General features: G+C 41.0%; 1 protein-coding gene across 2 annotated transcripts in view; it reads left to right on the forward strand.

Moving 5' to 3' along the window:
- Nucleotides 1-12,831, forward strand: part of LNPK (lunapark, ER junction formation factor) — a 142,150-nt gene extending 129,319 nt beyond the window's left edge. For both annotated transcript variants that reach the window (XM_073633849.1, XM_073633850.1), the window contains exons 10-12: nucleotides 3,513-3,583; nucleotides 8,524-8,694; nucleotides 11,902-12,831. In XM_073633849.1, the coding sequence (XP_073489950.1) occupies nucleotides 3,513-3,583; nucleotides 8,524-8,694; nucleotides 11,902-12,116 (457 nt within the window). In that variant the 3' untranslated portion in view covers nucleotides 12,117-12,831. The remainder of the gene's footprint in view (nucleotides 1-3,512; nucleotides 3,584-8,523; nucleotides 8,695-11,901) is intronic.
- Nucleotides 12,832-17,189: the final 4,358 nt, after the last annotated feature.

Here is a 17,189-nt window from a genome sequence, read left to right on the forward strand (position 1 = left end):
CACCAACGGAGGTTCCAAAAGATTGAACAGCCGCCAAACAGGTCCAGCAATGAAGGTGGTCCAAAGGTGCTCATCAGAACTCCAGCATGGGAAAACAAAGAAAAAAGGGGGCTCCACATGGTGTAGGTCAACCAAGGTAGGTTTATTGAAGGTAAAATTGCGTATAAAAAGTGATCACAAAAGTACATAAAATGGCAATGTGGGAAAGGAGGTGATGGACCGACGCGTTTCGACTAAAGTCTTCCCCAGGGGCATAGGCCCCTGGGGAAGACTTTTTAGTCCAAAAAGCGTCAGACCAGCACCTCCTGCTTCCCACATGGCCATTTTATGTACTTTTGTGATCACTTTACACCCAACACTGTTCAGTTTTGAGTTTGAGGCCTACAAGAGACCATCCAGTTTGGCATCACCACTGGGGATCCAATATCCCAAAACCTCATAGATGCACTAGTTTCATCTATAATGGGTGATTTTAGGTAACCCTTCATGATATGTACAAAACTTATTAGGAAATATTAAAAAAAAATTTCTTTTTTTTATTATATATGATATATATTAAATTTTATATATATATTTTTTAATTTACATATGTCTGTGTGTGTGTGTTATGGGAGTGGTGACCCTATATATACATGGACATATGAAGTACGCTGTTTTATATTTAAAATTTGAATAGTAATTCTAAATCAATTTAGTCCCGTAACATATATAATTTTGTTGGTTTATAATAAACATGGCATTTTTAAACCTAATTATGTCATTTTAGATTGTTGGTATAGGTAGTTGTTTTGTATGTAATTATGCTTAACTTATGATAGATTGTAACCGGAGATTGTCATGTCTGTGGGTGCTTAGAAAGGTTAAGATCTTGCTGCAAGTTAGCAGTGAGAGAGACACACCTGGTCTTGGTATTTGTGTGTCCTGGAGACACAGGCAGAGGGAGGTTCTTTCTGCACCGCAGACTGAGCCGTGGCGACGCCTGGAGGGTTGCCATAGCAATGATACACTACAAATTAGCTTATAGGGATCAGCCCACCCATCTACTGAGGAAGGCCTGTGATTGGCGAATACGCGTCTAGAAAGGAGGTGCTGATAGTGACATTCAGCCAGGCACTGTATGTGGACACGGCGGTGCTACTCTGGAGGTTTATATGTGATTTTAAAAGTTTTTATCTTGTAAGTGCAACTTGTCTGGGGGATTTGAATACATTTGTATACGGAGAACACTATGGTCTCTATACTTATTATTTACATGTCCTGAACTCATGGAATCTTGAGCCAAGCTGGGAGGTGATTTGTTTCTTTGGATGTTAATGAACTGAGTTACCATTTTAAGAAAAGAGCCATCTGGATTACCCACCATTGATTGGGAAGAGGAAGTGAGAGCAAAGAGCGCCTGGGGTGAGCTGCATATGAGTTTTGACTCATCTGGAAGGTGAGCGTGCATTTTTACTGGTGGTGTGCACTCCTTTTGAGGATGAACAATCACTGTGGTGGAATTGTGTGGATACACTGATCAATCACAAGAAGAGTTGTTCATGTTTCATTTCTTCATTTTATGGACTATTCGTTTATATGTAGGATTTATTTATTTTTAGAGATTTGCATATATATATATATATATATATTTTTTTTTTTTTTTTCACATAGCGCTACATTCATTTACGATCTATTTTGGAATGTTTTGCAGCTGTGCACGTTTATTATTAGGTTATCTTATTTAGACCTCACAATATTTTTTACTTGTGGCGCTGATGGTTTCATCTTAAAAATTAGCCTAGGCTAATGACCAGATAAGAAAAAGGAAGTGGGCTGTATAAGGTGATTACTGGCAGAAAAAAAAAAGCTTTATTATCCAAAGTAAAACAACTTTGGGCAGAAGATTTAATATATGAAAAGTTGGAAAAAATGACTGAAGGTCCGCTTCAACAGTGCATGTCAAAGTACAAACCAAGCCATGAAGTCCAAGGAATTGTCTGTAGACCTCTGAGACAGACAGGATTGCATTGTGGCACAGATCTGGGGAAGGGTACAGAGAAATTTCTGCAGCATTAAAGGTCCCAATGAGCACAGGGGCCTCCATCATCCGTAAATGGAAGAAGTTTGGAACCAACAGGACTCTACCAAGAGCAGGCCGCCCGACCAAACTGAGCTACCGGGCCTTAGACAGGGAGGTGACCAAGAACCCGATGACAGAGCTACAGCTTTTCTCTGTAGACAGAGGAGAACCTTCCAGAAGAACAACCATCTCTGCAGCACTCCACCAATCAGGCCTGTATGGTAAAGTGGCCAGACGGAGGCCGCTTCTCAGTAAAAGACACATGACAGCCTGCCTGGAGTTTGCTAAAAGGCACCTGAAGGCCTCTGACCATAAAAACAAAATTCTCTGGTCTGATAAAACAAGCATTGAACTCTTTGGCCTGAATGGCAAGCGTCATGTTTGAAGATGATCAGGCACCGCTGATCCCTTGGCCAATACCATCCCTACAGTAAAGATTGGTGGTGGCAGTATCATGCTGTGGGGATGTTTTTCAGTGGCAGGAACTGTCAATGTACAGAGATATCCTTGATGAAAACCTGCTCCAGAGCGCGCTGGAGCTCAGACTGGAGCGAAGGTTCATCTTCCAACAGGACAACGACCCTAAGCACACAGCCAAGATAACAAAGGAGTGGCTGCGGGAAAACTGAGTGTCCTTGAGTGGTCCAGCCAGAGCCCAGATGTGAACCTGATTGAACATCTCTGGAGAGATCTGAAAATGGCTGTGCACCAACACTCCCTATCCAACCTGATGGAGCTTGTAAGTTCCTTCACAGAAGAATGGGAGAAATTGCCCGAAAAAGTGAAGCGCTGTGAATACTTTCCGGATGCACTGTATGTGTAATTATTATTATTTATTATTATACAGGATTTATAGTGCCATATATTATAGGAGGAGTGTACTTTCTGCATTGTGCTGTACCTTGGCTATGGTATGGAAGGACATATAGTACAGTAGTTGGAATGCTGAGTAAAAGCCACCGCTATACTAAACCAGTTTTATTTGAGTAAATCTAGTGTCAGGCATTTTTTCAGGCCATTATTCTTACTAGGTCTGTCTTAATCCCTCTGTTTTCGTTAAGACATTGACATTTTTTGATGTACAAGTGTATTTTTCATTTGTATAAAATATGCTTTACCAAAAAAAAGTATTTATATAATTTTTTGACCAAAAGAATCCAGTGTTTTTGGATTAGGTCAGGAAATGGGAGCCTGTGATTATTTGCTATGGAGAACACAGCTCTTTTTGCCTCAGGTATTGGATACAGAAAGTCAGTTATACTGTATTGCTTTTAAAAACAAAGTGAATGCATATACGAAAGCACATAGCATGAAATAAACATTTGTCATGGCTAAGAATAGGGCGATCTTTGTTCATTTTATTTTATTTTTAAAAATTTTTTTTAATGTATTTTTTTATGTCCATTGTGTTAAAATATAAAATACATGTCTGTGTGTGTTTTTGTTTATAAAGGTATGCCCTGATCTGCCAGCAATGTTTTTCTCATAATGGAATGGCACTCAAGGAGGAATTTGAATATGTGGGTGAGTATTCTGTACCATTTTAATATTGGTGACTGTGAAGAATTATGCTAGAAATCATTTTGTGTAAAGATTTTTCTCAGTATGGCTTTTATTACAATATGCAGGCTTTATTTTCTAAATGAAAATTTATGCTGAAAGTTTTTTGTTTAAATGATATCCTGTCACTTCTGGCAATCTATGCGGACACCAGAAAATCCAGCAGACGATTACACTCAGCACTCCCTGCTCTTTGCTGTAGAGATGTGACTTCAAATGCCCACCCTCTGAAGCTCAGGAATGCTGTGTCAAATGTGTGCTTTAGGCTTCATGCGCACATGGCCTACTTTGACCTCAAGCTGCAGTCAAAATTTTGTGGCTGGCAGTCAAAACGGTCCTATCCTGAACGCGATTCTTCCGCCTTCAGGAGAAGGAGTTTGAAGCTCCCCTACCTGCAGCAGCTACTAAACTCTGCTAAAAGCTTGTGTGTACATGAACACACAGTCTTTTATGGAGCTGCGTTTAGGAGCTTTTGGAGCTCTAGTGTACATGAATCCTTAGGAGGCTGTAGATGGGACAGGGCTGCACATAAACCGGTACAACTTATGTAGGAGGATTTTTCATTTCTGTGTAATACCAGAGGCTAATTAGATCAATAGGTATATGTAAGGGTACCAAACACAATTAAGGATTTTTTTTTTAAAAACCATTCTTTACTCTATACCTGAGTAATTTCCTGCATCCTCACCTAGGTGAGAATTACTTTCAGGGCAATTTTGTGAATGCACCAACACTTTAGGACATGGCAGAGACTCATTGCGTGTCTGCACTTGTGCAGAATCACATCAAATTCTGCATGCGACTATGGGAGCTGACAGAGCAGTACAACATGTCAGCACATGGCAGGTGCTTTCATGTGGTTCTACTCATGGGCAGATACCCTGCACAAAGTGCCATAGACCTGGCAGGGACCCAGGACTCAGATCACATTTAATGTGCTTAATCCATCAGAATTGTTTTTCTGGTTTCTGTTAGTCGTAAAGAGTTTTGCACGTGTTTTTTTTTTTTTTTTTTTTTTTTTTTTTTTTTCTCAATATAGATTGTAATCTGACTGAACAGAGGCAGAGTATTCATACACCATTGGTTATAGGCATGTACCTTCAGGTGACTGAACAGTGGCAAAGCTTTAGAGGACACACCAACTGGGTGCCTCCCCTATAACGCTACCCACTCTAAGTCCTCAGTTTTGTGCTAGCATTTGAAGGTAATGGACCTTTTCTTCTTCATGGAGAAAATTACCCTTTAATAATTTTATTTTTTCTTTATCTCCTTATTTTCCAATGCTTGTCAGGTTCTCAACTGTCTTCTAATGCCAGCAGAGAAACAGTGTATGCCGATCTGCCTAACCATGAGAGCTGTACCCAGACACCATGCTGTGCATGCAGTGTTGCTTTGGGCACTGGATCTTGCATGGTTACTCACTTGGCACAACATGGCGTTAGCTGCAGGGTGCTATACCCAGTCCACGAAGACTTCTTTGGTGGCATGCCCACCATGATTGGCAAAGCATGGCTTTTGCGTACAGTCCATGGTCATAGACAGGGTCACCCCTTATCTCTGATCTTTATTGTAATAATGTGGCATTGTTTGGGTTGTATTTACCCCTTTCTAAACTTTTTAAACTTTGTGCTAATTCAACCACTCAGAACTCTATCTCAGATGAATAACTAGGTGTTAACATCACCACCACTTCTGCCTAAAGCACTCATTATTATTGTTATACGGGTTTTATATAGCGCCAACAGTTTGCGCAGCGCTTAACAAAATAAAGGCTGACGTTAGTTATATTACAATTTGGTACAAGAGGAAGCAGAGAGCACTACTCGAGCTTAAAATCTAAAAAGGAAGGGTCAGTTGATACAAAAGGTAATAGCTGTGGGGGATGAGCTGCTGGAGGAAGTAAAACAGTGTTAGAAGCAGCATAGGCTTCTTTAAATAGAAGGGTTTTCAGGGATTGTCTAAAGATGGATAAATTGGGGGACAGTCGGACAGATTGGGGTAGGGAGTTCCAAAGGATGGGAGAAGCTCTGGAGAAATCCTGGAGGCAAGCATGGGAGGAGGTGACAATGGAGCTGGAGAGCAGGATGTCTTGGGAGGACCGAAGGGAGCAGGTTGGTATTTTGAGACTAGGTTAGTGATGTAGCTGGGGGCATAGTTATGGATGGCTTTGTAAATTATTGTTAGTGCTTTGAATTTTATTCGTTGGGTGAGTGGAAGCCAGTGGAGGGATTGGTAGAGAGAGGTGGAGGACACTGAATAGTTGGTAAGGTGGATGAGTCTTGCAGCGGCATTCATTATCGACTGAAGGGGGGATAGTCTATGTAAAGGTAATCCAATGAGGAGGGAGTTGCAGTAGTCCAGGCGAGAGATAACCAGGGAGTGAATTAGGAGCTTGGTGGTGTCATTAGTTAAAAAGGGGCGTATTCTGGAAAAGGCGGCATGATTTGGACAGGAATTGTATGTGGGCCTGAAAGGACAGTTCAGAGTCTAAGGTTACCCCTAGCACCCTGGCATGTGGGGACGGACTGATAGATGTGCCATTGATCTTGACAGAGAAGTCAGGGGAAGGGGTATGTGGGGAGGAAATATTAAGAGCTCAGTCCAGGCTGATATGTCTGTTAGTAAATCAGTGATGTGTGAGGAGATTGATGGGGTGAGCTGAGGGGTGGAGAGATAGATTTGGGTGTCGGAAGCATATAAATGTTAGTGGAAGCCATGGGAGGTTATTTGCTGACCCAGGGAGGACATGTAGATCGAGAATAGTAGAGGTCCAAGGACAGAACCTTGAGGGACTGCAACGGTAAGAGGAGTTGGAGAGGAGGAAGTGGAGTTGTAAGTGACACTGAAGGTGCGATGAGATAGGTAAGATTTGAACCAACGGAGAGTGCAGCCATGGAGACCAAGCAAATTGAGTTTTTTTGAGGAGGAGGGGGTGGTCCGCTGTATCAAAGGCAAGAGAAAGGTCCAAGAGTAAGAGTACAGAATAATGACCGTTGGTTTTGGCTGTTAGTAAGTCGCTTGTGAGTTTTAGGAGGGCAGTTTCTGTGGAATGCTGTGGGCAAAATCCAGACTGAAGGGGATCAAGAAGGTTGTTCTCAATGAGGTGGTCACACAGTTGGTTATAGACTAAACGTTCATGGAGTTTGAAGGCAAAAGGGAGTAAAGAGATGGGTCTTAGGTTGTTAAGATTGGCGGGATCTAGTGAGGCCTTTTTTGGTATGGGAGTGACTAGCGCATGTTTTAGAGGGTTGGGAAAGATGCCAGTAGAGAGTGAGCTGTTGAAGATATGAGTTAAGGAGTGTAGGATAGTCAGATGGTGACCGTAGTATTTGAGAAGAAACAGGGGGCAGGAGGTTAGGTGGGTGTTAGAAAAAAGATTAGTGACTTCCTCTATAGTAGCTGGGTTAAAAGAGGGAAGTATTGATTGTGCAAGAGGACAAGGAGTGTAAAGTAAGGGCGATATATTTTTAGAGTGAAGATCTGGAGACGAATTGTCTCAATCTTATTTTTTAAAGTGATTAGCAATCTCCTGGGCAGTGAGTAAGTTAGTGGGTGGAGGTAATTGAGGACAAGGTAGAGTGGTAAAGGCAGAAAAGAGTTGACGGGGACTGCGTGAGAGGGTGTTAATGAGAGTGATAAAGTAGGTCTGTTTGGCAGTGTGGAGGCAGGAATGGTATTTTTGGAGGGCAGATTTTATATTGGTTGAAATCTTGCTGTGACTTAGTCTTACACCACAGACGCTCAAGAGCATGGCTACGTTTTTTGAGGCTTCTGGTGTTGTCCGTCTGCCAGGGTTGTAGCGGTCGGGGCCTGATTCTGTGCGTAGTGAGGGGGGTGAAGGTATCCAGGGTGGATGACAGTGAACTGTTGTAGACATAAGTGGCCAAGTTGGGGCAGGACAAGGATGAGATTTTGTCACAGACAATCTGTAGCAGAAAAAAGAAAAGAAGGGTTAAGATGCCAAAGGTTTCTACGGGTAATAGTTTGGTAGTTGGAAGGCAAGGAGGAGGCAGACAAGGAGAGAGTGAAACTAATAAGGTGGTGATCAGTGGAGAAGATGGGTGAAGGAGGGAGAATTGGCTCAAACATTGGTCTCCGCAATAAATTCTAGCTCTATTTCAGGCATGCAACAAGCAGATTTGACTAAAGCAGAATTCTTTGCATCTGTCATTTCCTCAGTCAGTTTGTGACATTGGTAGTCCTCTTTGTCCAGGGCCTAAAAATGCTGTGTCTCTTTTCCTACTCCCGTTTCTTAACTGGAGGCAGATCTAGAGGAATGTCTAGATGACTCAGACACAAAAGGAAATGTAGGAGTTGAGGAGGCAGTATTGGGGGAAGCTGCAAAAGATTTTTCTTCCACAGATTGCCATATTGAAGATGGAGCTTTACATAAAACATGCTTGCGAATATTGAAAAGCTCATTGTCTGCAAAAGCCCCGGAATTGTGTAATCTGACTCTTCATCTCACTAGTCCCCTTTGGGTAAAAAGGGACCTGCAGAAATCCCTTAAAACATTCCCTGTTCATGAACATATAGACCAGTGACGGTGAACCTTGGCACCCCAGATGTTTTGGAACTACATTTCCCATGATGCTTAACTACACTGTAGTGTAGTTGAGCATCATGGGAAATGTAGTTCCAAAACATCTGGGGTGCCAAGACTCACTATCGCTGATATAGACTGTGCAGTCTGATTTGGGTTTCTCCTAAAAGAATTTATACACCCCAACAATCTTTGCACTCTCAAGTGGGAAAAAAAGCTTGCAAAGAAGGGGGCTATTCCTGTAGTTGATACTGCCATGTCTGTCTTCAACAAATCTCTCACTGTTTCTTTTAAAGATGTTCCTTTCAAGGTTTTGCATATAGAAAGCTTCCTAAATACTTGCATAATAATTTCTCTCTAGCTTTTAGATGTGCTTACTGCTATTTCCTTAACCCTGCAAGAAAAACACGGCCACAAGCACCACGACTTCAAGAGCTGAGCCTAGAGAGAAGGCCAAAAATGGAGTTACAGGATTCTGCTAGCACTATGCAGACTGCCTCAGATGATGAGCTTGAAAAAAAACCTTCCTCGGGTATGACAATATAATCATAGCCATTTTTTATATCCAAAATTGTATTTAAAGGGGACCTTTTACTATTGAACTTTCTGCCATTCCTGTTTTGCGTTTGGTGTGAATTCCTGTTTTTAGCTGGTGTCACTCTCCCACCTTCTAGTTTTACTCTGGGATCACAACACTGTCAGACCGTAGCACTACTATTTTTGGTCTGTCTTCTGCGCTACCATCCCCTAAACCCCGGACAATCTCTCATATTGAGTGAATAGTCAGAGCAAATACTGACTGACTAGTGCAGTAAGTCCAGACTTTACATAAGTTTAGTTTGATCCTGAACATTTAGAAATCAGTACTGGAGCCAACATATTGAGTGGAATGTGCGGATGACATCTTATCCACAGCCAATGCCATAGGTTTTCTTCCTTAACATCTGATTCTCCGCTCCCAGGCTCAGACTCTACAGTCCAGGAGCTGTTCAACTCTGCAGTTCTGCACTTGATGGCTTCCTACCTCAAGGCTGTTCCATTTGCTCAGTTCTACTCCAGATGCCTACATAACATTTTGTTATTCTGAAACAAACTGGTTCAGCCTCGCTAGACAATCTGACACTGAAGACCAGGTCAGGCCTGGCGGCTCATTTTGGAAATCCTTACTGCTGTCTTGGCAGATCCTAACAATGCCAGCCTAAAGAGCAAGGAAGTCCTAGACGCCTTGTTGGCGCAGAGGACTTAGTCTCTTGTCTCCCGATTTAACATTCTGGAGCTTCTAGTGACATGGTTTTCTGATCAGGATTCTCTCCAGATGTAGCGATTTCCTGGTAGAAGCAATAGATGCTCTAGTGACTTCATTGAATCAGTATAACTTAATTTTATGCCTTCCATCCTATTAAACATTCCCAGTGTACTCTACAGGCTTGAGATGGGAGGACGTTCCCAATGATTCCCATAGCTCTAAACTGATCAGGGCAGATTTAGTACTGCGGCCTGCATAAACTTCTGTCAGAATTTCCAGGGGCTCGTCCTGATCAATTGGATCTTATGTACTGGTGACTGGTTTTCCACCTTGGTCCACAGTCCCTGACTTTAATTGTACAGGTATTGGAGCCCAGTTCTTGAGAGACAGGGAATCCTCTGATTTGGTCATTTTCACACTGGTGTAAGCTGTGAAATCCAGCCCACTCACCCTTTTGCACATGGAGGGCTTCAAGAAATGCTCTGTGGTTGAATCCTACTTTTTTGCTTACGTGCATCGTCATGCAATCTTATTCTAAAGACTGCTTGCCTTCCTTTTATTGATACTTTTGTATAGGGTGTTTCTCGTGTAGTTCCTCAGTACAACATGTGAATCCGTAGAACTTAATTTGGTTTATGTAGGCTCTTCAAAGACTGCTTTTTGAACCCATCAGGGATATTTACACCTCTCCTCTTAAACACAAGGTTGCCTTCTTTATTGCCATCACCAAAGTAAGGCATGTCTGAACTGGCAGCCTTGTGCTGTAAAGAACCTTATTTGGTCTTGCATGAGGATGTGCTGGTGGTGTTGAGGCCTAGAGCCTCCTTCCTAAGGTGGTTTTGGCACTTCACCTCAACCAGAACACTGTTCTTCAATCTGTCTGGCTCCTGTACACCAGAAGGAAATTTCCCTTCACTGCCTAGATGTAATTTTATAATAGGAGTGGTTCAAAGGAAAATCCACACAGCACAAAGACTAACTTTTTCTCATAACTGATGGTCTTCTGTTCACATGTTTATAACATTTTAGCAGATGGGTGATAGGCCTTATCAAATGCTAGCTTTAGGCATAAGGACCTTCAGGCAAGGGATTTGGGTCTCAACTGTTTTTTCTAACTAAGTAATGTATAGCAATTCGACCTCTAGGAAGGCCTGACATCACACTTGGAAGGCTTACTTTGCATGATGGAACCATGGAAGTTTCATCCCTGAAGATCCTCCATAGGATGTATCCTGTCTTTTCTACAGTCTGGGCTGGATTAGCACCTGGCCTAGAGCATCCTGAAGGATCACCTTTCAGCCTTGGGTATTCTTTCAGAGACCCCTGGCTGCTTATTCCACATGGTGCCCCCTGTTTGTTTACCATTTTACCATACGAATTTAATTTGGTCCCCTCTGCAATACAGATTCAGCCTCCCTTTAAGCTCATTTGGGATATTCCCTTTTCTCTAGTGGCTATCATGAAGCGAGACTAGTCTGTGAACTGGTAGCCTTATGCTTAAAAAAACTCCTCCTTGTTCTTCATAAAAGCAAGGTGTTATAAAGCCTCTGGCCTTGTTTCTCCCTCCCACCTTAATCATGACAAGGTCCTGCGTTCTTTTTGGCCAGCTCCATAGGATCCCAAAGAGTTTTCTCTTCACTGTTTAGGTGTGGTACATGCATTTCAAGTCAACCACTCGACCACTGCTTTTATATGAAACTTGGATTCTTTCTCCTGCCTGCAGGCTTCCACAAGTGGTGTCTTGAATCTTGTACACCATTTCAAGATGAATTATGTGGTTTATCTTTAGGGCTTCTGTCTTGAAGTATGGAAAACTTATATTTCCTGTTCAGGCTCACACGACTCATTCAGTTGGTGTCTCCTTGGGCTTTTTAGCACCAGGAGTCTGTCTCTCAGATGTGGAAGGCTGCACCTGGTCTTCTGTTGGTCAGCAACAACATTTAGTTAGGTTGGTATGTGTCAAGTAACAACCACATTGGCAGGACCTAAGGTTTCCCAGCAGAACATTGCCCAAAGCATCAAACTGCCTGTTGGCTTGACTTCCTCCCATATTGCATCTTGGTGCCACCTCTTCCCCAGGTAAGTGACGCATGCACACACACTCCCAGCCATTCACATGATGTAAAAAAAAAACCTGATTCATCAGATCAGGCCACCTTCCATTGCTCCATGGTGTAGTTTTGATGCTCGCTGTACAGTGACATAAGTTTAGTGTACTTTTGTACACTTCAAATAAAGTTTATTTAAAAAAAGAGAGCTGTGTGATGTGCTGAGAAGTGCACCACACTGCCCCCTACCGCAGTTTAAACAGGCAGCTGCCAGTGCTTTGGCATCTATCTGTTCCAGTGTGAATTCAGCCTATCTTCTGGGGTGTGCTCCCACAACTGCTTAGGTGATTTTCTATGTTGAGAAAAAAAATGTGTTTTATTGAAATTTTAGATTCCCCTGTTTAAGTATAGCTTGAGATGTCCTGTGAATGGTTTTATGTCTTAGATGAATCAGAGAAAGGAGAGACTCCCAGTCCTATAGAGGCAGAGGAAGGAGAGACTCCCAGTCCTATAGAGGCAGAGGATGATGATGAAGAGGCTCCATGCACCGACGACTTACCTGATGATGCGGAAACGGACGAAACCCCAGAAAACGCAACAAAGGCACCAACAATTGCCAACACAAATGAAAGTGAAGATTCTTTTATGGAAACGGAGTAAATATAATATGTGCCTTCATTAGATTATGGCAGCTTACTTCCCACAAGTTGATTCTAGTGGGATTCCATGATTTACACACCATTTAAAAGTCCTCTTAGCTTTGCTCACTACCATAATGTTGTGCCACATTTATGAAATGTACTGCCGTATAGCACTTGGGGATTTATACTTTACATTAAACCACCTTGTCCTGCTAGGGTTGGCCTAGGTGTGCTGCTGACACGATCATCTAGCATCGAGAAAATGTACACAAAGTTTTTTCTTTGAGTATTTTTAAGGTAACAAGTTTTCAGGTTTATTTATTTTTACATATTGTAGTAGAAAGTCTGGGAAATTTAGTTAAAAGGATTTTGTACCAGGGATATATTTTAAATTGCAAATGGATGTGAAATGTCTGGTTGGAAACATGGACCACTATTCTAGACAAGTGTGTGCAAACACTTCCATGCAAAATGTCTTTTATTAATGAAGAACACTTAACAGTATTTATAATGCCGATTCAGCAGAAAATGTCTAAATGTCATTCTGGGACAGTACAGACCAGCTACATGTATTTGCAGTTTGATTCATGTTTACACAATGTAACATAGGAAGAGCTTTTATTGTACTTGAATACTGAACTATATTTATATGTGTACAATAATGGTTCAGGAGTCAGTTGTTGTGCCTTGTGTGTGTTTTTGTGTTACTTGTAAATAAAGTCGGATTTATTTAGCATGTGTGTTGGAAATTATTTAAAACCTTTTCTGTGCGTTTAAAGCTGAAGTTGAAGAATCCATAGTGCCAGAAACAGGCACTAAATACAAGCACCTGGGATTCTGCACATATAATCTGTAACTCACCTGGCTTTCTAGAAAAAAAAAATGGCTGTTGTATTGTGGCAAAAAAACAGGTTTAGTCTGAACCATTGTCTTCTGCCTATAAAGTATAATGGGGCCAGTAGAAAACCTAGAGTGCAGCAACAGGCAACTACACAGCAGCAGATGCAATTAGTGTTGTCTGTGGTCGGGACAGCCAGTGGATTGTTTTAAAGTGTAAATCTGGTTTACATGAAGACTGGCTGGTTGTCTCATCAGAATTTTATCATTTTCTGACAGTTTCCCCTCATTCTCAGCCATAATGAATATTATGTAGGTTCCCTGACTGTGGTGATCCAATTGCTATAGAACTTCACTGACCCAAAATAAATATGCAGACCACTTTCTTTGAATTTTGTTACTGTAGGTCCACCTTCTCCCCCCCCCCCCAGGGGATTTAGCCTACTCTTTAAACTGTCAATGCTGACCTGTGGACACCATTAATGTAGGGGTTGCATTACATCTCAGATTCTGGACTCCTTTACTCACTTTCTTTTTTCCTGCAATTTATTGCATAAAGTGCACTTCGCCCACTGGTGATTTAAAGAAAAAAAAAAAAAAAAAACGAAGTGCTATATTAGGTTTTCCCATTATAAGAAATAGTACATAATGGAACACTGGCCTTATGCACGAGCTAGTAAGGGGTCAAATGGACCCCTATGCAAATTTTCTGTATGCCAGATGGATTGCAGATATTTGTGTAGAAGCGTAAATCCCACCCTATATGCTGGCAAAGCAGAATTTTGCCATGTGCTCTTAACTAATATTGATTTCCGCTGTGCCATAATTTTTTGTTGTACTAGAGACATGTTTTTTTCTGAACACATTGATCCATATGCCTAAAAGAATTGGAGAAAATTGCAGCGTTCTGCAGTTTTCTCTGATGCTTGTTTGGTAGGTGCTAAATCTCCTCACTTAGGTAGGCTCAGTATACACAAGTAATATTTGTACTTTGAATAAATGTTTGATATGCTTTACTCCTCTGCTTTGCCTCTGTACTCTCACTCACTCTCACTCTCTCTCTGTTGCTAGATCAAACCATTAATGACAAATAGAACAGGGGATGGCTGTGATCTTACCCCTACTGGATCCTACCCCCTCCTTTTTATCATAAATCTGACTGTGATAACGTACAGACAGACTTGTGGAGAAAGATCATCTCCTAATTGTAGACTTGGCAGCCCCATTTTCTATGCATCAGCATGTAATGTTTTACAGGCCTATTTTCAATTGATCCTTATAGGTATCCATTACTGAAAAAGGCACCTGGCTTTTTTGCAGTGATGGCCACGTGCATTTGTTTTGTACATGTATGAGGAGTTGTGGCAATAAAAAGTAACTGCAATGCACCCAAACATGTAAACACTGTACAACAGTGTTTACGTTTTAGAGTGCGTTGATATTATCGTGCTGTGTGCACAAGAGTGAATATGGCCTAAGTGCTATGGAAAGGCAGCAAGGTGATGTCTTCTGGTGTCCACCCAAAATGCCATTATCAGTTTTTGAGTGTCCATTTTAAAAAGGAAATGTGTACTGTTTACAAATGGGGTACTGTTTTATTGGTTCCTTTTTGTGGATTAGGTGTATTCTAACAAGCTTTTGGCAATAATGTAATAAGGTGGGCCAAGTTACTCAACACTTACACAAAAACATGTATTGGCATCAAACTTCTTATCTTTAAATCCTCCCCCTTCGCATTCTGGACTATATTATTGCAGCCCAAGACAAGTCTTCTGTTCTTGGTTTCACATGTTAAACCTTCATTTGCACTTTCATACATTGCACATGGTTTCTAAAATTATCCCATCCACTCTTGCAGCTGCCCTGTGTAAAATGCTTTTCATATTTAACAATCAGCAAGCATTCTTCAGTTGTCACATTCACAGTCTGACCTATGAAAGGAATCTTCTGGTTTGAACTTTGCACGTGCAATATAAAATGTTATAACCATGTGTGATTTTCAGCCAGAACGTCATGCTTTATACTGCACTTTCTTTAAAAAAAAAAAAAAAAGAAAAGCCATGTAAATTAAATAGCAACGTTGTGCTACTTGGGATGGATTTATTGTGGATCTGTAAAACCTCAAACCCTAAAATAAAAAAAAAAATGAAAGCCAGATAACTTTTGCCTTTACCGTTTTTAAAGACACAAGGCTGCTGAAGACGTTCAAATTACATTTAAGTGATTTTTAGATTATCTTAAAGGAAACCAGTGCTTGGCAAGAGAGGTGGACTGACCTCCTCTTCTGAAGTAAATGCTGATTGGCTGCCATGCTGACCGTTTCAATGTTTTGACGTACTGGCTTGAAAAGTACACAAAGCTAAATTTTTTTTTCTATTTCACATGCTTCATACGTACTGTCACTGATTTAAGTTACCAAAGCCAGCAACAACCAGTGGGACTTCTATTTTTCGCACGTGAATAATGGCAGCACCAAATGACCGTTGGATGCAGAAGAGCATGCAGTGTTTGTTATATTGGCAATCTTTTACCTATCCTGTGAAGACTTTCCTGGCTGGGGGAAACGGTATAGGCAAATGGCAAGCACAGAATGTAGTGTCCAGGTCGGCACACAACACAAAGCTGTTGCAATTTTAAAGCAATTTTAAAGCGAGAGATGTTGGTTATCAATTTACTTGGCGTAACATTATCTTTCACAATCTAGAAAAAAAATTGGGCTAACTTTACTGTTTTTTGAATTAAAAAAAAGTGTATATTTTCCAAAAAAGGTGCACTTGTAAGAACTTGCGCAAATACGGTGTGACAAAGTATTGCAACGACCGCCATTTTTTTCTCCAGGGTATTAGAACCACCAAACGTGTGTGTGTGTGTGTGTGTGAAAATAAATAATTATGCCATACAAAACAATGTCTAACTTAAAAAACAAAAAACAAAAAAAAAACCTTAATTTTAAGAACATTTGTTTGATTTTCTAATCGTTAGTGGGGTCAAATTGACATTTGTTTTCCACCACAGTGATGGGAAAATTTGAGCAGAATGGAAAACTTCTTTGTCACAGGAATTTCATTTTAAAACCATGTTAAGTTACGTTTTCAAACTACATTCTTTCAGCGAATGTACAAAGATTTTTCTTGAATATTCTCGTCTGGAAATTGATACGCGTATGGCCAGCATAGGTTCATACCATTTTGCTGTGCACACGATTTTGCATTTTTATGCTTTTTTTTTTTTTTTTTTTGTCTGAATAAAAAATGCAAATCGCTTCAAACGCGCACTACATGCTTTACTGCAGCTCTTCTCCATTGCAGTCTATTGAACCAAAAAAGCACCGTTGCGTTGAAAAAAGTCCTTGACCCTTTCCAAGTACTCAACGGCTGAAAAAAAGCATAGATGTGAATGTGTCCCTTAGGAAACCATGTTGCATGAACTGTAGTGGGTCTCTGCAAAAAGCACCAAAAACGTATAGGTGTGAACCAGACCTAAGATGTTTATTGGTAGCCGCATGCTTTTTTTTTTTTATTTTTGTATCGCCTGTCATGGGGTCAAAAAAACTAAAATGAGCCCTTTTATAGTACAAAAAGAGCAGATAAGCGCTACTATAAGGGGTTCATTTATACCGTGAAAGTAATATGTTACTATATGTTTGTAATAAAAAAAAATATATATATAATCTATAGCTATCTCTATAGATGTCTGCATATCTATAGCTATGGAGATATATAGATATAGATATATATAAAATCTCTCTAGAGCTATATCTATCACTCTCTCTCAATAGAGATATAGCTCTCTCTCGATAGAGATATCTCTCTCTCTCTCTCGATAGGTAGAGAGATATCTCTCTCTCCAGGGCTTTTTGTCAGCGGGAACGCGGGGGAACGCAGTTCTGGCACCTCTACCACTGAATTTATATAACGGCAAGGAGTGCTGGGTTGTGCTACAGTGTCTATTGATGCTGGCTGCTGATGGATCTATTGTTGCTGGAGGGGATCTATTTCTGCAGAAGGGTTGATTGCTGGTGGGGCATCTATTGTTGCTAGGGGGTCAGTTATCGCTGGGATGGATCTACTGTTGAGGGAGCAGTCTATTATAGCTTGCTGCTATAGGGTCTATTGTTGCTGGGCGGTATTTTGTTGGCTGTGGGAGGGGGTCTATTTTACTGCTTTTCTTGTTATCAATAACAAATTCCATACAAATTACTTAGTACCACAAATGTTACTTGGTTCTGTATTCTCTAAAAGGGGCAGTGCTCGGA

This window comes from Aquarana catesbeiana, linkage group LG06 (assembly GCF_042186555.1).
Source record: "Aquarana catesbeiana isolate 2022-GZ linkage group LG06, ASM4218655v1, whole genome shotgun sequence".
Taxonomy (NCBI): domain Eukaryota; kingdom Metazoa; phylum Chordata; class Amphibia; order Anura; family Ranidae; genus Aquarana; species Aquarana catesbeiana.